The sequence below is a fragment of the Nerophis lumbriciformis genome, linkage group LG14 (genome assembly GCF_033978685.3).
Source record: "Nerophis lumbriciformis linkage group LG14, RoL_Nlum_v2.1, whole genome shotgun sequence".
Classification (NCBI taxonomy): Eukaryota; Metazoa; Chordata; class Actinopteri; order Syngnathiformes; family Syngnathidae; genus Nerophis; species Nerophis lumbriciformis.
Window position 1 is genome coordinate 7,249,687 of NC_084561.2, and position 26,637 is coordinate 7,276,323.

The 26,637-nt window shown below is 38.0% G+C and overlaps 1 protein-coding gene across 1 annotated transcript in view; it reads right to left on the reverse strand.

Moving 5' to 3' along the window:
- pex5la (peroxisomal biogenesis factor 5-like a) overlaps nucleotides 1-26,637 on the reverse strand; it is a 174,116-nt gene that overhangs the window by 29,330 nt on the left and 118,149 nt on the right. The window contains exons 4-8 of the mRNA XM_072914604.1: nucleotides 18,183-18,377; nucleotides 17,970-18,093; nucleotides 15,583-15,676; nucleotides 10,046-10,075; nucleotides 7,082-7,177 (exon numbers count right to left, since the gene is read on the reverse strand). Coding sequence (XP_072770705.1) covers nucleotides 7,082-7,177; nucleotides 10,046-10,075; nucleotides 15,583-15,676; nucleotides 17,970-18,093; nucleotides 18,183-18,377 — 539 coding nt within the window. The remainder of the gene's footprint in view (nucleotides 1-7,081; nucleotides 7,178-10,045; nucleotides 10,076-15,582; nucleotides 15,677-17,969; nucleotides 18,094-18,182; nucleotides 18,378-26,637) is intronic.

The following is a 26,637-nucleotide window of genomic DNA, read 5'->3' on the forward strand; positions in this document are numbered from 1 at the left end:
GGATTGTGCGGACGCCGTATGGCTTATTAGCTTGTCGACTGTCACAGCGGGGGGTCACAGTGGTGATCATTGGCTCAAGGTAATTGGACCGAGACTCCACAGGACCTCGGCTAGCGATTCATATCCTTGCAGCGGTTCTCAGAAATGTGCTTTTCAAATCGGTTTTCCCGCTGCGAACAATACAACAGTCTTTGTTCCCTGCGGTTGAACATCGCTGCAGATTAAGCCAAATTGCGTGTTTGAATTAGACTTTGAGCTTGAGTCTTTGGTCTGGGAGTGACGCGTACAAACACCGCACAGTTAACTCTGATGGGATCAAACATGGATAATTACATTTGAAGCAAACAAATGAACAAACCAACACACTAACCAACCAACCAACCAACAAACCAACAAACGGACGGACGAATCAACTGAATGAAAGAACGGACGGATGAACGAAACAATCGAACAATCAACCAAACAAACGAACCAATCGAACGAACGAACTGACAGACGAATCAACCCAAGGAAAGAACCAACCGACAGACGGACGAACCGATAGAGGGACAAACTAATCAACCGAACAAATGAACCAACCAATTATCAAACATTGATAATTACATTTGAAGCAAACAAATGAACAAACCAACACACTAACCAACCAACCAACCAAACGGACGGATGAATCAACCGAATGAAAGAACGGACGGACGAACGAAACAACCAAACAATCAACCAAATAAACGAACCAATCAACCAAATAAACGAACCAATCGAACAAACGGACGGACAGACGAATAAACCCAAGGAAAGAACCAACCGACAGACGGACGAACCGATAGAGGGACAAACTAATCAACCGAACGAATGAACCAACCAATCATCAAACATCGATAATTACATTTGAAGCAAACAAATGAACGAACCAACACACTAACCCCAACAAACGGACGTACGAATCAACCGAATGAAAGAACGGACGGACGAACGAAACAACCGAACAATCAACCAAACAAATGAACCAATCAACCGAACAAACGAACCAATCGAACGGACAGACGAATCACCCCAAAGAAAGAACCAACCGACAGACGGACGAACCGATACAGGGACAAACTAATCAACCGAACGAATGAACCAACCAATTATCAAACATTGATAATTACATTTGAAGCAAACAAATGAACGAACCAACACACTAACCAACCAACCAACAAACGGACGGACGAATCAACCGAATGAAAGAACGGACGGACGAACGAAACAACCGAACAATCAACCAAACAAACGAACCAATCGAACGAACGGACGGACAGACGAATCAACCCAAGGAAAGAACCGACCGACAGACGGACTAACCGATAGAGGGACAAACTAATCAACCGAACGAATGAACAAACCAATTATCAAACATCGATAATTACATTTGAAGCAAACAAATGAACGAACCAACACACTAACCAACCAACCAACCAACCAACCAACCAACCAACAAACCGACGGATGAATCAACCGAATGAAAGAACGGACGGACGAACGAAACAACCAAACAATCAACCAAACAAACGAACCAATCAACCGAACAAACGAACCAATCGAACAAACGGACGGACAGACGAATCAACCCAAGGAAAGAACCAACCGACAGACGGACAAACCGATAGAGGGACAAACTAATCAACCGAACGAATGAACCAACCAATTATCAAACATCGATAATTACATTTGAAGCAAAGAAATGAACGAACCAACACACTAACCCCAACAAACGGACGTACGAATCAACTGAATGAAAGAACGGACGGACGAACGAAACAACCGAACAATCAACCAAACAAACGAACCAATCAACCGAACAAACGAACCGATCGAACGAACGGACGGACAGACGAATCAACCCAAGGAAAGAACCGACCGACAGACGGACAAACCGATAGAGGGACAAACTAGTCAACCGAACGAATGAACAAACTATTTATCAAACATCGATAATTACATTTGAAGCAAACAAATGAACGAACCAACATACTGACCAACCAACCAACCAACCAACCAACCAACCAACAAACGGACGGACGAATCAACCGAATGAAAGAACGGACAGACGAACGAAACAACCCAACAATCAACCAAACAAACGAACCAATTACCGTATTTTCCGCACCATAAGCCGCCCTGGGTTATAAGCCGCGCCTTCAATGAACGGCATATTTCAAAACTTTGTCCACCTATAAGCCGCCCCGTGTTATAAGCCGCATCTAACTGCGCTAAAGGGAATGTCAAAAAAACAGTCAGATAGGTCAGTCAAACTTTAATAATATATTAAAAACCAGCGTTCTAACAACTCTGTTCACTCCCAAAATGTACGGTAATGTGCAATCACAAACATAGTAAAATTCAAAATAGTGCAGAGCAATAACATCAATAACTTAATGTTGCTCGAACGTTAATGTCACAACACACAAAATAAACATAACGCTCACTTTCTGAAGTTATTCTTCATTCATAAATCCCTCGAATTCTTCTCCTTCGGTTTCCGAATTAAAAAGTTGGGCGAATACGGGATCCAAAATGGCCGGCTCCGTCTCGTCGAAGTCATTGCCTTCCGGAAAGCTCGGACCACAGTTGTGACCGAAATATCCGCCCAGGCATTTACGATCCACTGGCAGATGTTGGCGTATGTCGTCCGGCGCTGTCTGCCTGTCTTAGTGAAGGTGTGTTCGCCTTCGGTCATCCATTGTTCCCACGCCGTTCGCAGTCGTGCTTTAAATGCCCTGTTGACACCAATATCGAGCGGTTGGAGTTCTTTGGTTAATCCACCCGGAATGACGGCGAGTGTTGTATTTGTGTGCTTCACTTGTTTTTTGACACCATCTGTGATGTGGGCGCGCATGGAGTCGTATATCAACATGGAACACACAAAGGAAATGAAACGTAATACCCGCGCGCTTCTTCTTCTATGGGGGCGGGTGGTTTCTTACCGTAGAAGAAGAAGCGCTTCCTCTTCTACGGGGGCGGGTGCTTACCTTGGCAGTTGCTTACCATAGAAGAAGAAGCGCTTCCTCTTCTACGGGGGCGGGTGCTTACCTTGGCAGTTGCTTACCATAGAAGAAGAAGCGCTTCCTCTTCTACGGGGGCGGGTGCTTACCTTGGCAGTTGCTTACCATAGAAGAAGAAGCGCTTCCTCTTCTACGGGGAAAAAAGATGGCGGCTGTTTACCGTAGTTGCGAGACCGAAACTTTATGAAAATAAATATTTATATTAATCCATATATAAAGCGCACCGGGTTATAAGCCGCACTGTCAGCTTTTGTGAAAATTTGTGGTTTTTAGGTGCGGCTTATAGTGCGGAAAATACGGTAACCAAACAAATGAACCGATCGAACGAACGGACGGACAGACGAATCAACCCAAGGAAAGAACCGACCGACAGACGGACGACACGATAGAGGGACAAGCTAATCAACCAAACAAATGAACCAACCAAGTATCAAACATCAATAATTACCTTTGAAGCAAACAAATGAACGAACCAACACACTAACCAACCAACCAACAAACAAACGGACGGACGAATCAACCGAATGAAAGAACGGACGGACGAACGAAACAACCGAACAATCAACCAAACAAATGAACCAATCAACCGAACAAACGAACCAATCGAACAAAATGACGGACAGACGAATCAACCCAAGGAAAGAACCAACCGACAGATGGACGAACCAATAGAGGGACAAACTAATCAACCGAACGAATGAACCAACCAATTATCAAACATCGATAATTACATTTGAAGCAAACAAATGAACGAACCAACACACTAACCAACCAACCAACAAACGGACGGACGAATCAACCGAATGAAAGAATGGACGGACGAACGAAACAACCGAACAATCAACCAAACAAACGAACCAATCGAACGAACGGACGGACAGACGAATCAACCCAAGGAAAGAACCGACCGACAGATGGACAAACCGATAGAGGGACAAACTAATCAACCGAACAAATGAACCAACCAATCCTCAAACATCGATAATTACATTTGAAATATCACAACTTTCGTAGGAGAACTCAATAGAAAACTTCAAACAAAAAAATGCACAACATTCAATCATATTTGGGGGCGGGGCATCCTTTTAATACAGGGGAAGCCATTTTAGTCGATGCCCCTCCGAATTTGCTGACATAAGCGGTTGTCGACATAAGCGTAAGTAGACCTTGCTAGCACATTTTCTAGTGACTGTGTGATTGATTTTTGAAGCTCCAGTCCCAACCTTTGGACAGTCTTTCCTCAGGTGGCTAACAGACTAAAACCAAAATTACGATAACGTATTTTGTCGTTACGGAGTTTGTAGTTGCGGAGACAAAGACGAAAGAAAGGCTGAGATGAAAGGAATTACGTCGCAGTTCCATTTCGACTTAACCACAAATCTGCTTTTGCAAAAACACGCCAGCAATAACGAGTTTTCTAGAAAAGTACTCAGAGAGAGCAGACCTCTGCCAAGCCCTACCTCCCAATAGTTAAAAAAATCCAGATTGCGATCTGGTTGAGCCCCAGAATGTAAGCAGTTTCTCCTTCTCCCATGTCTGATAATTCCAGAAAGGAAGATGAAAATCCACCCATAACTCTTTGAGCTATCTATGACGGTATGAAACAAACTGTTTTTTGTCTCTGTGGGTGGAGGCGGGGCCTCTAGCACACACACATTTACACAGATGTTGAAGCTCGCAAACTAAACATAAAGTAACATAGGATAAATGATTCAGATCAGCTCCAAAATGTAATCACTTGTTCCTTGTTCCATTTCAGATATTATTTCTGATATCACCTGTTATCTATAGTGGAATGAAAGAAACCGAGTGAAGCCTCTTGTCAGTCAAATGAATGAAACAACCAACCAATGAACCAATCAACTGAACGAATGAATGAACCAACTAACCAACCGAAGAAATGAATGAACCAACCAACCAATGAACCAAAGAACCAATCAACCGAACGAATGAATGAACCAACCAACCAATGAACTAATCAACCGAACAAATGAATGTATCAACCAACCAAACAAATGAATGAACCAACCAACCAACGAACCAACGAGCAAATCAACCGAACAAATGAATGAACCAACCAACCAATGAACTAATCCACCGAACAAATTAATGTATCAACCAACAAACCAAATAAATGAATGAACCACCCAAACAATGAACCAAACAAACAATCAACCAACAAACCAACCAAACAAATGAATGAACCAACCAATCAACCAAACAACAAACTAACCAGCGTAACAAACAACAAACTAAACCAACCAACCAACCAACCAACCAACCAACCGAACAAATAAATGAATCAACCAAACAATGAACCAATCAACCGAACGAATGCATGAACCAACTAACCAACCAAAGAAATGAATGAACCAACCAACCAACGAACCAACCAACCAATCAATCGAACGAATGAATGAACCACCCAACCAATGAACTAATCAACCGAACAAATGAATGTATCAACCAACCAACCGAACAAATGAATGAAACAACCAAATAATAAACCAACAAACCAACCGAACAAATTAATGAAACAACCAAACAACGAACTAACCAGTGAAACAAACAACAAACTAAAAACCAAACCAACGTACCAATCAACCAAACAAATGAATGAACCAACCAACCAATGAACTAATCAACCGAACAAATGAATGTATCAACCAACCGAACAAATGAATGTATCAACCAACCAAACAAATGAATGTATCAACCAACCAAACAAATGAATGTATCAACCAACCAACTGAACAAATGAATGAACCAACCAAACAATGAACCAAACAATCAACCAACAAACCAACCGAACAAATGAATGAACCAACGCACCAACCAAACAACGAACTAACCAGTGAAACAAACAACAAACTAAAAACCAACCAACGAACCAATCAACCGAACGAATGAATGAACCAACCAACCAATGAACTAATCAACCGAACAAATGAATGTATCAACCAAACAATGAACCAAACAATGAACCAATCAACCGAACGAATGAATGAACCAACTAACCAACCGAAGAAATTAATGAACCAACCAACCAACCAACCAACCAACCAACCAACCAATCAACCGAACAAATGAATGAACCACCCAACCAATGAACTAATCAACCGAACAAATGAATGTATCAACCAACCGAACAAATTAATGTATCAACCAACCAACTGAACAAATGAATGAACCAATCAAACAATGAACCAAACAAACAATCAACCAACAAACCAACCGAACAAATGAATGAACCAACGCACCAACCAAACAATGAACTAACCAGTGAAACAAACAACAAACTAAAAACCCACCAACGAACCAATCAACCGAACGAATGAATGAACCAACCAACCAATGAACTAATCAACCGAACAAATGAATGTATCAACCAAACAATGAACCAAACAATGAACCAATCAACCGAACGAATGAATGAACCAACTAACCAACCGAAGAAATGAATGAATCAACCAACGAACCAATCAACCGAACGAATGAATGAACCAACCAACCAATGAACTAATCAACCAAAAAAATTAATGTATCAACCAACCAACCGAACAAATTAATGAACCAACCAAACAATGAACCAACCAACCAATCAACTAACAAACCAACTGAACAAATGAATGAACCAACAAACCAACCAAACAACGAACTAACCAGTGAAACAAACAACAAACTAAACCAACCAAACAACAAACTAACCAAACCAACGAACCAACTGAACCAATCAATTAAAAAATGATCACATTAATCGTGTATGAACATAAATTATTCACACTATTTATAGTAATAAAAATGTGGGTCATTTTGACCTAAATGATACAAGCCAGTTTGTAAGTAAGTAACTGTGATTAGTCAAGATTCAAAAGAGTGATGAATCAGATTTTTAAAAATGAAACGTTTTATGCACACCTAAAAAGAAGAGCTGAAAGACACACACGCGTACACACACACGTACACATTCACACACACACACATGTACACACACACACACACACACGCTGCATACTGTGCCTGTCCAAAGGTGTGCTTACCTCCACAGCAGCCTTGGCTCTCTCAAACTCCTCCTCCAGGGACTGATGTCTGGACAGGAGGGCACTGCCCCACCGCTGGTCCTTGGTCAGACGAGCCTGTTACACACACACATGTCCTCATGATACACACATATATACACACACACACACACACACACACACACACACACACACACACACACACACACACACACACACACACACACACACACACAGTCAGCCAGGAGACAGGCAGGGAGAGTGTGCGGGGTCAGCCTTCTCAGGGACGGGTGACTAAGTCCTCCTCAACTAAGTCTCTGGCATGCTTAGCGGGATCACAGCCGGCCTCCACCCTCACGTCAACACCATGCCCGACTCACTCCTGTAGTCTGGCTTCCAGATGGAGGAGCTCAGCAAACATGCACTTTTTAAGTCACGTTGACACTAAACAGTGATCTACTGCAGACAATGAAGAACTAAAGTCTCTGTGGGTAGGGACTGAGGGTCACCTGGGTATGGACTGAGGGTCACATGGGTATGGACTGAGGGTCACATGGGTATGGACTGAGGGTCACATGGGTATGGACTGAGGGTCACACAGGACGCACCTTAGATCAAACAAATAGTTCATACCAAGAACTGCACTACAAAATGGGCTCATTGGAACCATCAATGCTGACTTCATCAAACCGTGGTGCCACTACTGGTACGTCAAAGAATCACTTGATTAAAGTACAGTGTTTTATCTTCCTATACTCAAACACAGTGTTACTGTTCAAACTGTGTGTAATGTTACAGTGGCCCAAAATATTACATGTTAAATTAAACCTCTGCCTTGTTTTTAATTAATACTTAGGTCTACTACACTACTGTATTTTAATGTTGTCATTATGGTGGTACTTAATGAATACTTAGGTCTACTACACTACTGTATTTTAATGTTGTCATCATGGTGGTACTTAATGAATACTTAGTGTCCAAACTTTTTGACTTGGGGGCCATATATATATATATATGTATATATGTATGTGTATGGATGTATATATATATATATATATATATATATATATATATATATATATATATATATATATATATATATATATATATATATATATATATATATATATATATATATATATATATATAAGTATGTGTGTATGTATATATGTATATATATATAAATATATATATATATATATATATATACATATATATATATATATATGTATATATATATATATATATATATTTATATATATATATGTATAAGTATGTGTGTATGCATATAGGTATATATATATATATATATATATATGTATATGTATAAGTATGTGTGTATGTATATATATTTATGTGTATGTATAAATGTATATATATGTGTGTGTATATATGTATACGCATGTGTATATATATATGTTTATGTATATATATATATATGTGTGTATGTATATATGTGTGTATATATATATTAGTGTTTGTATGTATGTACATGTATATATGTATGTATGTATATATATATATATATATATATATATATGTATGTATGTATGTATATATTTGTATATGTGTGTATATATGTAGATACTGTATATATATGTGTGTATATATATATATTTTACATATATATATATATGTGTGTATATGTGTGTATATATACATATTTTTACATATATATATATATATATATATATGTAAAAATATGTATATACACACACATATACACACACATATATATATATGTAAAATATGTATATATACACACACATATATATACAGTATCTACATATATACACACATATACAAATATATACATACATACATATATATATATATATATATATATATATATATATATATATATATATATATATATATACATACATATACATACATACAAACACTAATATATATATACACACACATATATACATACACACATACATATATATATATATATATATATATATATATATATATATATATATATATGCATGGGCATTTTAAATAATATCCACAAATTGTGTTGTATCGTGTTATGTGTGACCACATCTGTTGGCATGTTTTGTTGGTTCGATTTTCTTTTTCCCCCCACCATGACTAGGGAAGGTTGTTTGCATGAGGCCACACAGATAAATCCTGCTCTTGGGTTCTATTCCAAACACGGTAAGTGGGCGTAGACCTTAAATACTCATGTTGTCCACAAGATGGAGACAAATCACCGTGTAAACGGACTTTTATAATGACTTGAAGCAAGATTCCTTATCAAACTCATGACGTCAAATTGAAGACGTCGGCGGGCTGCACATGGCCCGCGGGAAATAGTTTGGACGCCCCGGTCTTAGAGGAAATTATGGGCATTTTACTGGCACAGAGCTCACAAAAACATGGTGCATTTGGAGGGGCGATTACTTGGGGACAAAATGACTCCTGGAGAACACTCTAATGCCACATGATTATTGTGGGGGTGGATTTTTCCATGGACTCATTACGTTGTTCCACTCACAAGTACATTTCATGCAAAACACATCTTCAGTTTTTGCATGCAGCCTGCATTGTGTGTGTGTGTGTGTGTGTGTGTGTGTGTGTGTTTTGTGGATACCAACTAGGAGGAGACCACACGACCGCACATTTGGGATTGTTTGTGAACACCTGCCATCCATCTTGGACGGCTATCTTTAATCCCACATCAAATATTAATGGAGGTGACGCATGTTGGGATCCACACTAAGTAAGACCTGTTAATAATTCACAGGCTATTCATCTAATAATGGCATCAGAAATAAGACCTGGACACACCTCCACTCAGCAAGAAAGCGCTTCACATTTGGACCTTGTAGCACCACCAGGCAGCAATCTGGATTTTACCCAAAAGGGCTCGTTTTTTTTTTTTGGAAGTCAAATTTCCCAACGTGGTGTGTGAGCGCGGTGCAAATGTTTAAGTCTTTCCGTGTGAAATGATAGGATGCACATAGGGAGGCTTACATGTCTTCCACTAATATACTGCCTGTTGAGCTGAAATGGAAGAATGGGAGTTGTTAGGACAAAGCAGGGCCAAACCGTCACAGCAGGGTGCAAACTTGAAGGATTCGTATGCAGAACATTCCACTGATTGTAACTGGACTCTTTGGGCTGTCTTATTGGTAGTGGTGGGTAATGCCAACCCATGAAGGAACCCACAATGGAACCCATGAAGGAACCCATGAATGAGGCAATGAACAAACCGATGAGTGAACCTATGAAGGAACCAAAAAACAAACTAGTGAACGAAACAATGAACGAACAGATGCATGAAGCGATGAAGTTACCAATGAAAGTACCCGTGAAGGAACCGATGAAGGAACCAATGAAGGAACTCATGAAGAAACCAATGAAGGAACCAATAAACCATGAACAAACCTACGAATGAAATGATGAACGAAACGATGAACGAACTGATGCACGAACCAATGAAGGAATCCATGAAGGAACCCTTGAACAAACTGATTAACGAACCACTGAACGAATCACTAAAAGAACAAATAAATTAACCAATGAACAAAACAATGAACGTACCCATGAAGGAACTCATGAAGGAACCCATGAAGGAAACTACGAACGAACCAAAAAAACAAACTAATGAACAAAACAATTAACAAACCAATGCACAAACCGATGAAGTTACCAATGAAAGTACCCGTGAAGGAACCGATGAAGGAACCAATGAAGGAACTCATGAAGAAACCAATGAAGGAACCAATAAACCATGAACAAACCTACGAACGAAATGATGAACGAAACGATGAACGAACTGATGCACGAACCAATGAAGGAACCCATGAAGGAACCCTTGAACAAACTGATTAACGAACCACTGAATGAATCACTGAATGAACAAATAAATTAACCAATGAACAAAACAATGAACGTACCCATGAAGGAACTCATGAAGGAACCCATGAAGGAACCTATGAACGAACCAAAAAAACAAACTAATGAACAAAACCATTAACAAACCAATGCACAAACCGATGAAGTTACCAATGAAGCTACCCGTGAAGGAATCGATGAAGGAACCAATGAAGAAACCAATGAAGGAACCCATGAACAAACCCATGAACAAACCTACGAACGAAATGATGAACAAAACGATGGACGAACCGATGCACGAACCAATGAAGGAACAAAATCCTTGTACAAACTGATTAACGTACCACTGAACGATTCGCTGAACGAACAAATAAATGAACCCATGAACAAAACAATGAACGTACCCATGAAGGAACTCATGAAGGAACCCACAAAGGAACCGATGAAGGAACCTATGAACGAACCTATGAACGAACCAAAAAACAAACTAATGAACAAAACAATTAAGGAACCCATGCACGAACCGATGAAGTTACCAATGAAGCTACTCGTGAAGGAACCGATGAAGGAACCAATGAAGAAACCAATGAAGGAACCCATGAACAAACCCATGAAGAAACCTACGAACGAAATGATGAACAAAACGATGGACGAACCGATGCACGAATCAATGAAGGAACCCTTGAACAAACTGATTAACGAATCACTGAACGAATCACTGAATAAACAAATAAATTAACCAATAAATTAACCAATGAACAAAACAATGAACGTACCCATGAAGGAACTCATGAAGGAACCCACAAAGGAACCGACGAAGGAACCTATGAACGAACCGATGAAGGAACCTATGAACGAACCAAAAAACAAACTAATGAACAAAACAATTAAGGAACTCATGCACCAACCGATTAAGTTACCAATGAAGCTACTCGTGAATGAACCGATGAAGGAACCAATGAAAAAAACAATGAAGGAACCCATGAACAAACCCATGAACAAACCTACGAACGAAATGATGAACAAAACGATGGACGAACCGATGCACGAACCAATGAAGGAACAAAATCCTTGTACAAACTGATTAACGTACCACTGAACGATTCGCTGAACGAACAAATAAATGAACCAATGAACAAAACAATGAACGTACCCATGAAGGAACTCATGAAGGAACCCACAAAGGAACCGATGAAGGAACCTATGAACGAACCAAAAAACAAACTAATGAACAAAACAATTAAGGAACCCATGCACGAACCGATGAAGTTACCAATGAAGCTACTCGTGAAGGAAACCGATGAAGGAACCAATGAAGAAACCAATGAAGGAACCCATGAACAAACCCATGAACAAACCTACGAATGAAATGATGAACAAAACGATGGACGAACCGATGCACGAACCAATGAAGGAACCCATGAAGGAACCCTTGAACAAACTGATTAACGAATCACTGAACGAATCACTGAATGAACAAATAAATTAACCAATAAATTAACCAATGAACAAAACAATGAACGTACCCATGAAGGAACCCACAAAGGAACCGATGAAGGAACCTATGAACGAACCGATGAAGGAACCTATGAACGAACCAAAAAACAAACTAATGAACAAAACAATTAAGGAACCCATGCACGAACCGATGAAGTTACCAATGAAGCTACTCGTGAAGGAACCGATGAAGGAACCAATGAAGAAACCAATGAAGGAACCCATGAACAAACCCATGAACAAACCTACGAATGAAATGATGAACAAAACGATGGACGAACCGATGCACGAACCAATGAAGGAACCCATGAAGGAACCCTTGAACAAACTGATTAACGAATCACTGAACGAATCACTGAATGAACAAATAAATTAACCAATAAATTAACCAATGAACAAAACAATGAACATACCCATGAACGAACTCATGAAGGAACCCACAAAGGAACCGATGAAGGAACCTATGAACGAACCGATGAAGGAACCTATGAACGAACCAAAAAACAAACTAATGAACAAAACAATTAAGGAACCCATGCACGAACCGATGAAGTTACCAATGAAGCTACTCGTGAAGGAAACCGATGAAGGAACCAATGAAGAAACCAATGAAGGAACCCATGAACAAACCCATGAACAAACCTACGAACGAAATGATGAACAAAACGATGGACGGACCGATGCACGAACCAATGAAGGAACCCATGAAGGAACCCTTGAACAAACTGATTAACGAATCACTGAAAGAATCACTGAATGAACAAATAAATTAACCAATGAACGTACCCATGAAGGAACTCATGAAGGAACCCACAAAGGAACCGATGAAGGAACCAATGAAGAAACCAATGAAGGAACCCATGAACAAACCTACGAACGAAATGATGAACAAAACGATGGACGGACCGATGCACGAACCAATGAAGGAACCCATGAAGGAACCCTTGTACAAACTGATTAACGTACCACTGAACGAATCGCTGAACGAACAAATAAATGAACCAATGAACAAAACAATGAACGTACCCATGAAGGAACTCATGAAGGAACCCACGAAGGAACCCATGAAGGAACCTATGAACGAACCAAAAAACAAACTAATGAACAAAACAATTAAGGAACCCATGCACGAACCGATGAAGTTACCAATGAAGCTACTCGTGAAGGAACCGAGGAAGGAACCAATGAAGAAACCAATGAAGGAACCCATGAACAAACCCATGAACAAACCTACGAACGAAATGATGAACAAAACGATGGACGAACCGATGCACGAACCAATGAAGGAAACCATGAAGGAACCCTTGAACAAACTGATTAACGAATCACTGAACGAATCACTGAATGAACAAATAAATTAACCAATGAACAAAACAATGAACGTACCCATGAAGGAACTCATGAAGGAACCCACAAAGGAACCGATGAAGGAACCTATGAACGAATCGATGAAGGAACCTATGAACGAACCAAAAAACAAACTAATGAACAAAACAATTAAGGAACCCATGCACGAACCGATTAAGTTACCAATGAAGCTACTCGTGAAGGAACCGATGAAGGAACCAACGAAGAAACCAATGAAGGAACCCATGAACAAACCTACGAACGAAATGATGAACAAAACGATGGACGGACCGATGCACGAACCAATGAAGGAACCCTTGTACAAACTGATTAACGTACCACTGAACGAATCGCTGAACGAACAAATAAATGAACCAATGAACAAAACAATGAACGTACCCATGAAGGAACTCATGAAGGAACCCACGAAGGAACCCATGAAGGAACCTATGAACGAACCAAAATACAAACTAATGAACGAAACAATGAACAAACCTATGCACGTACCGATGAAGTTACCAATGAAGGTACCCGTGAAGGAACCGATGAAGGAACCAATGAAGAAACCAATGAAGGAACCAATGAACAAAACAATGAACGCACCGATGAATGAACCATTGACGTTACCAATGAAGGTACGCATGGAGGAACCGATGAACGAACCAATAAAATTACCAATGAAGGAACTCATGAAGAAACCAATGAAGGAACCAATGAAAAAAACCCATGAACAAACATATTATGAACAAAACGATGAACAAAACGATGAATTAACCCATGAAGGAACCCTTGAATGAACTGATTAACGAACCACTGAACGAATCGCTGAACGAACAAATAAAAGAACCAATGAACAAAACAATGAACGTACCGATGAACAAATCAATGAAAATATCAATGAAGGTACGCATGAAGGAACCGTTGAACGAACCAATGAAATTACCAATGAAGGAAGTCATGAAGAAACAAATGAAGGAACCAATGAAAAAACCCATGAACAAACCTATGAACGAAATGATGAACAAAACGATGAACGAACCCATGAAGGAACCCTTGAACAAACTGATTAACAAACTGATTAACGAACCACTGAACGAATCGCTGAACGAACCAATAAAAGAACCAATGAAAAAAACAATGAAGGTACTAATGAACGAACCGATGAAGTTACCAATGAAGGTACGCATGAAGGAACCGATGAACAAACCAATGAAATTACCAATGAAGGAACTCATGAAGAAACCAATGACCAGCTAAGTGCTAAACAAGAAATACAAACTAGGAACATAAAACAATCACTTATTATTATTAACAATGTTATGTTTGCTCTCACTGGGATAAAGACTGATGGGATGTTTATATCTTTCAGCACAAGACTTGTGTTCCCTGTTTAGATGGCAAATTCAACGTAATCCTCACTCCTAATAAGGGGGAGAAAACGAGCATATTGTTGCGTCTTCTTCGCAACGTTTTCAGGTCTAAGTTGGATGTCAAAGTTGACCAACTTGTGGGTTTATGTCCGAAACCTTCTACTGTCCAGGCATGATTTATCATCTAGAATGAACTTTCACTAACTCAGAGGCGATGCAGCAGCTCACTATGTCCATATAGCGGCATAAGCTTGTTAGCTCACTGTGATCAATGGCCCGCTAAAAGTAGTCCCCCTGCGTTAGCACCTATAATAACAAAGTCGCTAATACCCAAACAGTCCAGTTTTGACCGATTGAACGCTGAGAGGATTCAATGACTGATTAATTTGAACACTGACAGGCGGTAATAAGACATTTCCATTGGAAGGAAGTGGATCTTTAATCACGGTGGCTACGTACTTGAGAGGAGAGCGTGGACTCGGGCTCCGCTTTGGTGTTAGTTTCCATGCAGTTCTTGTTCTGCGGCTCCGACTGGCTTTTACAGTCCATGGACCTGAAGGAGACAAGACCTGTTTTCAATCCAGGGGAAACATCTTCTTGGAAATTGCTCCTCACTATTTCAACAATCAACAATTTGAGTCATAACTATCATGGTCGTAGTTCACAGCTAAATTCAGTTTATCATAATATGTACCAAAAAATAGTTCAATATTATAAATCTCGCTCTATTAAAAAAAAAAGACCAACTTTCTGAGAAGTTGATTAGTCTCTTCTTTGGTCTCCAAATTTTGCACCAATAATTCATTGACTCAAAAGACTCGACTCACTTAAATCTCAATCGACAAATAAATAGTGAAGTCATTAGGGGGGGGGGTTACCCACATATGCGGTCCTCTCCAAGGTTTCTCATAGTCATTCACATCGACGTCCCACTGGGGTGAGTTTTTCCTTGCCCGTATGTGGGCTTTGTACCGAGGATGTCGTTGTGGCTTGTGCAGCCCTTTGAGACACTTGTGATTTAGGGCTATATAAATAAAGATTGATTGATTGATTGATTGATTTATTTCATAGGTAAATAATTAAACCTTGAAATGATGAATTAAATAGTGAAACAATGCGTTTGGTAGTGAGATAATTTAATCTTAAAATAATTAATTTAAAAGTTGTATATTAAAATCTTGAAATTAATATATTAAATAGTGAAATAATTAAATTTAGAAAAATAATCAAATAGTGAAATAATTAATTAAGCAGTGGAGAAATTGTTATTGTGTAATAATTAATAGTGTAATAATCAAGTAGTGAAATAATTGATTTGATAGCAATATAATTACATCTTGAAATAATTAATTAAGTAGTGGAGTAATTGTTATTGTGTAATAATCAAGTAGTGAAATAATTAATTTGATAGCAAAATAATTACATCTTGAAATAATTAAGTAGTGGAGTAATTGTTATTGTGTAATAATTAATAGTGTAATAATCAAGTAGTGAAATAACTAAAATGTAATAGGAAAATAATTACATCTTGAAATAATTAATCAAATAGTGAAATAAATAATTAAGTAGTGGATTAATTGTTATTGTGTAATAATTAATAGTGTTATAATCAAGTAGTGAAATAATTAATTTAATAGGAAAATAATTACATCTTGAAATAATTCATTAAATAGTGAAATGATTTAATTTTGAAACAAGTTGTCAGTGAAATAATTAATTTAATAGTCAAATAATTAAATATTGAAAGGATTAAATAGTGAAATAATTAGTTTGATAGTGAAATAATTAAATCTTGAAATGAGAAAATGAATAGTGAAATAATTCAATTTTGAAACATTGTTAAAATAGTGAAATAATTAAGTAGTGAAGTAATTGTAATTGTGTAATAATTAATATAGTGAAATAATTTATAGATAGCGAAATGATTAAACCGGAAAATAATTAAATGATTTAAAAATTAAAACAATTTGATAATTAATTATTAATTAGTGAAATTATTATATTTAAAATTAAGTAAAGTACATGTTATTGTGTAATAATTAATAGATAGTGTAATAATTAGGTAATGAAGTAATACATTTCATAGGAAAATAATTAATATCTTGAAATTATTAAATAAATAGCGAAATGATTCAACCTTGAAACTCATTATTGAGGAAATAATAAATTTAACAGTAAAATAATTGATTTATTAGAGTAATAATTAAAATCTTGAAATAATTATTTGAATAGTGAAATAGTTAATTGAATCTTAAAACAATTTATTGAATAGTGAAATAATGAAATCTGGAAATTATTAACTAAATGGTGAATCTATTAAATAGTGAAATATTAAATTTTTTGACATTTTTAAATAGTGAAATAAAAAACTAAATTGTGAAATATTTTAAAATATTCAAATATTGCAATTATATATATATATATATATAAATATATATATATATAGGCATACATACAAACATACATATATATATATATATATATATATATATATATATATATATATATATATATATATATATATATATATATATATATATATATACCGTATATAAAATACATGTTTTTACAATTAATTAATTAAATGTGTTTTTGAATGTCATTAATTCCACATTCAAGAATGTATTTATATATTTTTATTCTGGCCCATTCAATCCACCGTGCAAAAGGTGCACCCCCAGTAGAATTTGACAATCTCTGTGCTAAAGTCCACAACTCTGACCTCAAGCAGAACCTTCTAGAAGGAAATGCCTCCAAGGCGGCACACAACTTCCACCCCACAAAACGAGGTGAAGCACCAAGATAATAATACATGTATAAAATCAATATGACTTATTAAAGCTCACCACAGAAGTTCACTAGAAGAGTTCTTTGACGACCGCCGTCTCTCCAACTTCCACTTCCTGCTTCCATTCCTTTCGGGGTTGGTGTTCAGCTCTTCCCATTTATCCAGCTGTGAACTCACCATTACTGCACACACACGTTCACATTTTGCACGCTCGTCGTCAGTTTACTGGCATGGACTTCCTGTTGCAACTTGCGTGTTGGAATGTCCATACCCGAGTCCAGCGGCGCCCTCTCCGGCGTCCGCGTGCTCTGCTCCACCTCCACGTGGATCAGCTCCGTGTCGGCGGTCTTCTTCCTGTGAGGGCTGCTGGGCTTGCCGCCCCGCGATGAAAGAGGACTCTTCCTGTCCTTGTTCCTCCGCTCGCTCGGCTCGCTCAGATCCAGCAGGTCCAATGTTGACGACAGAACTGCGCAGACAGCACTCGCAGCTTCAACATTTGTTTTTCCCGGGAACGGGACTCAATGCGGGGAAAAGCACGGAAAATCATATTCTTAAATGGTGCAAATGTAAAAAATGCCGTGGGAAACATGGCAGGTCCTGTGCCTGTCAAGACATCTGTCTATTTGGAACTGTGATCACAGTTCACCTGCCGGTTGGACAGACCGAGCATTGCTTTGGACTATTGACAAATTCCAAAGAGGATGGCAACCGTCTAAGGACCCCAAACGAGGTTCCGGGTAGAGCTGTGGGCACACAGACTGTGGCGATCCCGGAATCGAATCGCAAACTGGATAACATCAAGGAGAGGCTTTCTGGAATGCAAAGATGGATCGATAGGCTATAAATGTGTGTATAAAGACTTGTTGCACATGTACTTATATGACCCAATCCAAACAACCTTCCCTAGTCATGACGCAGGAAAAAAATAAATAAATCAACAAACATGTTCACACATAACAAAACCTGCTCACTAAACTTTGTGGATATTATAAAAATAACGCCAACCACCATAGAAAATAAAGAATGACACCCATTTAAATTCATTGCAAAGCATGATGGGAAAAATGCAAAACACTCTCGACACATATCCATGTTTGGCACATTTTAGCTGCTTGATTGATTACAAAACTTTAAAGAGGTCGTCACGGAAGTAAACAAGGTTGGAGTCAAACGTTCACATACTCTTAATATTCAATTATATTCATTATATATACACAATATATTAAAATAATGTGTACATACATTAGATAGCTAAACACAAACACGTATATATATATATATATATATATATGTATAGGCTAGATATATACAGTAGGTATAGAGATTTGATGCACAACATGGACTTATATGACCCAATCCAAACAACCTTCCCTAGTCATGGAGCAGGAAAAATATAAAGTTCAACCAGTACAAAAAGTCAACAAACATGTTCACACATAACAAAACCTGCTCACTACACTGTGGATATTTAAAAAAAAATGCCAACCACCCTAGAAAATTCAAGATGACACCCATTTAAATCCATTGCAAGGCATGATGGGAAAATACAAAAGACTCTCTTCACACTTATCCATGTTTGGCACATTTTAGCTGCTTGATATTTCTGATTGATTACACAACTTTAAAGAGGTTGTCACAGAAGTAAACAGAGTAGGAGTCAAACGTTCACATACTCTTAATATTCAATTATATTCATTATATATACAATATATTAAAATAATATGTACATATAATATGTATTTACACACATATATATATATATATATATATATATACAGGCTATAAATGTGTATATAGAGACTTGATGCACAACATGTACTTATATGACCCCATGCAAACAACCTTCCCTAGTCATGGCGCAGGGGAAAAAAATAGTTGCAAGCCTCGTTGCAAGTCTCATGGGTTCTTTGTGGTAACATGTGTATATGTGTTTATTGTAGCTGTCAAGTTTTTATATCCCTGGCCCCAAACTGAGACCCCCCCTTATCGGAGCCTGGTCTGGGATCGACTTTTTATTTTTAAACTCATCCTCCGCCCCACCTTTTAGGGTGTTCCTGACTTGTCCACACAGTACAATGTATGAAAATGTCCTTTCCAATGACAATTAAGTTCTGTCCTAACAGAACCGTTGTTGCTAGGCAGAGTTCATTGGGGCTCAATTATAACTGCCCCATAGGCCAATTCAAAAAGGCTCGAGGCGGACTCTTCTGATGGCAGTGCATCAAAGAAAAAGAAAGTGAAAAGTGGTATTTTTGTGAAATGGCTTGCGACTATGAAACAGAGCAGCGTAGTGGTTTCACTGTTGACACTTCCTGTTTCTCAAAAGACCGCCACAGGAACAAAAGTGTTGTGTGGAACTGTCGACGTTGTTCTCAGGAGGAATGTCCTGATACGGCTTTTGTCCTTCCGATACGATACCGATAGAGGAACCTCGAGTATGAGCCAGTATCAGTCTGACGCGATATCAGCAGGAATCATACAGACTTTTATTTTGTAGTGTGGAATGTGTTGCGTTTGAACCAGTTGTTCCTCCCAGGGAATTCAAGTTTCTGGTCGTCGCTCCCAAGCTCTTTACGACACTTAAAGCTGAGTAAAAGAACCACCAGAGACAGAATAGGTATTTTGTAATATATTTGCAAAGCTTTGTAAATATCATGAGACCAGTCCAGCATAGAACATTCAATCGCGCAGCTAAGATGGTCTCCCCTCCAAAATGGAAACCTCCTATTCTATAAAGTCTCTCTCTCTCCCACCCTCGCAGTCTTGTCCCTCCAGCCCAAACACATGCCCATTGTCCTCCGCACCTGGACATAAGAATAGATAAGAAGAAGGAGTATCTCTCTTTCTTACATTCCATATTCAAGGTTAGCACACAGTATTTGCAGACAACCAAAAGACCACAATTGGAAGAAAAACACTAGTTGTTTTGTAATATGATTATGAAATAAAAGAAGTAACACTTAAATTCGGATATATGTAAATATCTGCCTCCGACAAATGTTACAAAAGGTTTGATCAAGTGAAATGAGTCAAACAATGTGGGTATGTAAAAGACTAAACTATTTATTATTAACCGTCTGGAATAGACTTATGCTGTCTTTAAGTTGAAGTGGAGTGGTGATTGTGTGTTTTTGGCGACACCTAGTGGTGACAATAATTCATGAAGATAAGCATGAAGTTTTGTTCAGCGCTTTCTATATGAAATTTACTTATAAAATATGCTTCCTCAAGATGCAGCGCGGACACGTTTGTTACTAGAGACTGTATGTGTAATGTATGTATGTATATATAATTGTTCATATTGACAAAAGTGCTGCTTTATTGTTCAGTGATTATTACTTATGTCTAGCTTGTGTGCTTTTGTGTGCTTAGCTGTTGTGTAGCTGTAATAGCCTTTAGCCTAGCATGTTTACCTTTTTGTAAACGACTTTAGTAAAATAGAAGACATGGGGTGCTTATTAAAGGACATTTAGATGTTAAACGTCCGTAAGTAAAGACATATATCAGACGTTTTACATGCAAGCACGTTTAATTCGAATTTTATTTAATTATTTTCTGCTCATATCCGAAATCAATGTCGGATCAGGACACTTGTAGTTTTTTGGTGCTTTTATTTTCTTGGCTCCACTTCCTGTCGGGCATGTCAGGCGGCAGCTTAGCCCTGGTCAGAGTGTCGGTTCCTGACCTGTTCCTGGTTGGCAATCAGGAGGCTCGCCTGGCTCTGATTGGCAATCAGGACACTGTCTGGACATTCTGTGTACTTTTCATGTAAGTTGTTGTTTTGTATTTGTACTTCTTGTGTTTTGTGTACATTTGTGTGTAAGTTGCAACTTCCTGTGTAGGAATATACAGAATGAACAGTTTTTAGAGTCATTTTTAATAACGTTTATGCAGATTGCTGCTCCTTTTATTTACAAACCCCGTTTCCATATGAGTTGGGAAATTGTGTTAGATGTAAATATAAACGGAATACAATGATTTGCAAATCCTTTTCAACCCATATTCAGTTGAATATGCTACAAAGACAACATATTTGATGTTCAAACTCATAAACTTAATTTTTTTTTGCAAATAATAATTAACTTAGAATTTCATGGCTGCGACACGTGCCAAAGTAGTTGGGAAAGGGCATGTTCACCACTGTGTTACATGGCCTTTCCTTTTAACAACACTCAGTAAACGTTTGGGAACTGAGGAGACACATTTTTGAAGCTTCTCAGGTGGAATTCTTTCCCATTCTTGCTTGATGTACAGCTTAAGTTGTTCAACAGTCCGGGGGTCTCCGTTGTGCTATTTTAGGCTTCATAATGCGCCACACATTTTCAATGGGAGACAGGTCTGGACTACAGGCAGGCCAGTCTAGTACCCGCACTCTTTTACTACGAAGCCACGTTGATGTAACACGTGGCTTGGCATTGTCTTGCTGAAATAAGCAGGGGCGTCCATGGTAACGTTGCATGGATGGCAACATATGTTGCTCCAAAACCTGTATGTACCTTTCAGCATTAATGGTGCCTTCACAGATGTGTAAGTTACCCATGTCTTGGGCACTAATACACCCCCATACCATCACACATGCTGGCTTTTCAACTTTGCGCCTATAACAATCCGGATGGTTCTTTTCCTCTTTGGTCCGGAGGACACGACGTCCACAGTTTCCCAAAAAAATTTGAAATGTGGACTCGTCAGACCACAGAACACTTTTCCACTTTGTATCAGTCCATCTTAGATGAGCTCAGGCCCAGCGAAGCCGACGGCGTTTCTGGGTGTTGTTGATAAACGGTTTTCGCCTCGCATAGGAGAGTTTTAACTTGCACTTACAGATGTAGCGACCAACTGTAGTTACTGACAGTGGGTTTCTGAAGTGTTCCTGAGCCCATGTGGCGATATCCTTTACACACTGATGTCGCTTGTTGATGCAGTACAGCCTGAGGGATGGAAGGTCACGGGCATAGCTGCTTACGTGCAGTGATTTCTCCAGATCCTCTGAACCCTTTGATGATGGTGAAATCCCTAAATTCCTTGCAATAGCTGGTTGAGAAATGTTTTTCTTAAACTGTTCAACAATTTGCTCACGCATTTGTTGACAAAGTGGTGACCCTCGCCCCATCCTTGTTTGTGAATGACTGAGCATTTCATGGAATCTACTTTTATACCCAATCATGGCACCCACCTGTTCCCAATTAGCCTGCACACCTGTGGGATGTTCCAAATAAGTGTTTGATGAGCATTCCTCAACTTTATCAGTATTTATTGCCACCTTTCCCAACTTCTTTGTCACGTGTTGCTGGCATCAAATTCTAACGTTAATGATTATTTGCAAAAAAAAAAAATGTTTATGAGTTTGAACATCAAATATGTTGTCTTTGTAGCATATTCAACTGAATATGGCTTGAAAAGGATTTGCAAATCATTGTATTCCGTTTATATTTACATCTAACACAATTTCCCAACTCATATGGAAACGGGGTTTGTACATGTACGTTCAGTGGGTGGCGGCAATCAGGAGGCAACATTCGGGCAATCTGGCTCGAATTCACGAGATAATTGGCGCGCTGCTGCGGCGCGATAACCAGCTGAGAAGGTTTGTTGACTGAATCCCGGGCGCAATCAGAGCGCACGCCCGTGACTCGTGCTATTTAGATGACAAGGGCCATTACCGGAGTGGGGGAGGGGCGGGGTGCCTGAAGAGTTTTTAGCATCAAAGAGGAAAACAAAGCCATTCATTACAAAGCAGCGCTGTCAGAATGTTTTGAAATAATGAGACCGGCAAGGCAATTGCTCAAAGAGTTTATTTATAAACCGGAAAGTTTTCTGTGTCTGGGAAGGGCGCTCAGACTGAACACATCAGTCCATTCAGCATTTAAAGGGTTGTTGTTTGCTACAATGAGGTTGTCTCAAGGCAGGGGTGTATAAAATACGGCACACGTGTCCAGTTTGGCCCGGGAGATGTCAGCAGTTTGATCATTTGGCCCACATGATTGTACAAATGCTGCAGGTGTGCCGCCGTCTTGTGTAATTCAGGTCAATGACCATGAATTGCACTTTGATTTTATATTTATGACCCAATCCAAGCCCTGCGATGAGGTGGCGACTTGTCCAGGGTGTACCCCGCCTTCCGCCCGATTGTAGCTGAGATAGGCTCCAGCGCCCCCCCGCGACCCCGAAGGGAAATAAGCGGTAGAAAATGGATGGATGGACCCAATCCAAACATTTCCCACTCATGGCACAAATGAAACCAACACAGAAAGTCAACACACATGGTCACACATCACTACGGAGCCCCTAAAGGGACATGGGGGATTTTTTTTTTTTTCTACATTTTTATTTATTTATTTATTTTTTTAAGACATGTATCTCGTGCGCACGAGAAAGTTTTTATAAAAAATAAAAACATTTTTATTTTTTTTAATAAAAAGTTTCTCGTGCGCACGAGATACATGTCTAAAAAAAATAAAAAATAATAAATTTAAAAAAATTTTTTTTTATAACTTTATAAAACGTTACTCGTGCACACGAGAAAGTTTCTCGTGCGCACGAGATACATGTCTAAAAAAAATAAAAACATTTTTTTATTTTATTTTATAACTTTATAAAACGTTACTCGTGCACACGAGATATATGTCTGGAAAAAATAAAAAATAATTTTTTTATTTTTTTTTTATAACTTTATAAAACGTTACTCGTGCACATGAGATACATGTCTAAAAAAAAATAAAAAATATATATATTTTTTTTTTATAACTTTATAAAACGTTACTCGTGCACACGAGATACATGTCTGAGAAAAAAAAAAAAAATTTTTTTTTTATAACTTTATAAAACGTTACTCGTGCACACGAGATATGTCTGAAAAAAATAAAAAAATAAAAAAATATTTTTTTTTTATAACTTTATAAAACGTTACTCGTGCACACGAGAAAGATTCTCGTGCGCACGAGATACATGTCTAAAAAAAATAAAAAAAAATTTTATTTTTATTTTATAACTTTATAAAACGTTACTCGTGCACACGAGATATATGTCTGGAAAAAAATAAATATTTTTTTTAAATTTTTTATAACTTTATAAAACGTTACTCGTGCACACGAGATACATGTCTGAGAAAAAAAATAATAAAACATTTTTCTTATAACTTTATAAAACGTTACTCGTGCACACGAGAAAGTTCTCGTGCGCATGAGATACATGTCTAAAAAAATAAAAACATTTTTTTTTTTTTTTTATAACTATAAAACGTTACTCGTGCACACGAGATACATGTCTGAAAAAAAAAAATTTTTAAAATTTTTTTTTATAACTTTATAAAACGTTACTCGTGCACACGAGATACATGTCTGAAAAAAATAAAAAATAATTTTTTTTTCTTTTTTATAACTTTATAAAACGTTACTCGTGCACACGAGAAAGATTCTCGCGCGCACGAGATACATGTCTAAAAAAAATAAAAACATTTTTTATTTTTATTTTATAACTTTATAAAACGTTACTCGTGCACACGAGATATATGTCTGGAAAAAAATTAATATTTTTTTTTTATTTTTTATAACTTTATAAAACGTTACTCGTGCACACGAGATACATGTCTGAGAAAAAAAAAAAAAAAATTTCTTATAACTTTATAAAACGTTACTCGTGCACACGAGAAAGTTCTCGTGCGCATGAGATACATGTCTAAAAAAATAAAAACATTTTTTATTTTTATTTTATAACTATAAAACGTTACTCGTGCACACGAGATACATGTCTGAAAAAAAAATTTTTTTAATTTTTTTTATAACTTTATAAAACGTTACTCGTGCACACGAGATACATGTCTGAAAAAAAAAAAAAAAAAAATGTTTTCTTTTTTATAACTTTATAAAACGTTACTCGTGCACACGAGATATGTCTGAAAAAAATAAAAAAATAAAAAAAAATTTTTTTTTTATAACTTTATAAAACGTTACTCGTGCACACGAGAAAGTTTCTCGTGCGCACGAGATACATGTCTAAAAAATAAAAAAATAAATTATAAAAAAAACAATTTCCCCTATGTCCCTTTCGAGCAGTGGTTCTTAACCTTGTTGGAGGTACCGAACCCCACCAGTTTCATATGTGCATCCACCGAACCCTTCTTTAGTGAAAAATAAAATGCTTTTTTTTTTCAAATTCAAGACAAAGTTAGATGTTTTTTTTTACTGGTTCACAAAATGAACCGTGCATGAACATCACCTTGTTCAAAGAACAAAACCAACACAGTGCATGAACTCACAACAAATTACACACCTGCAAATCAGATGGAAAATTAGAGGGAACAGTCTTTGGGGGAATCCATAATATCATCGGCGGTCACTCGAATGAGTATGACGATCCTCTTGGTAGGGGTGTATCCCTTTATGGAGGATGCCTGTGCGTGACTTTGTTTTACGTGGGGAGACTGGTGCACAGACGACCCTTGACAGAATCGGGTCAGGGTCCAGTGGCATGGAGTCCAAGACGACTGGGTACCCTTTTCTGCTGCAGCCTTCTTCCGCCGTTGTGGTAGTTCTTAAATCTACCGTCTTCCGCCTGCTCCGTCGTTGAGGTCTTCACCGTATCCCTGACTAGGGGGCAGTCAGGTACTAGGCCTTTGCCTTAACCTCCTAGTGCCCCAAGACCCCATAGAGGAGCCTCCACTGCCGGATGCACTTTAACGTCATGCCCAGGACTCAAATATCCATAATACGCCGATAGGGAGAATTTTT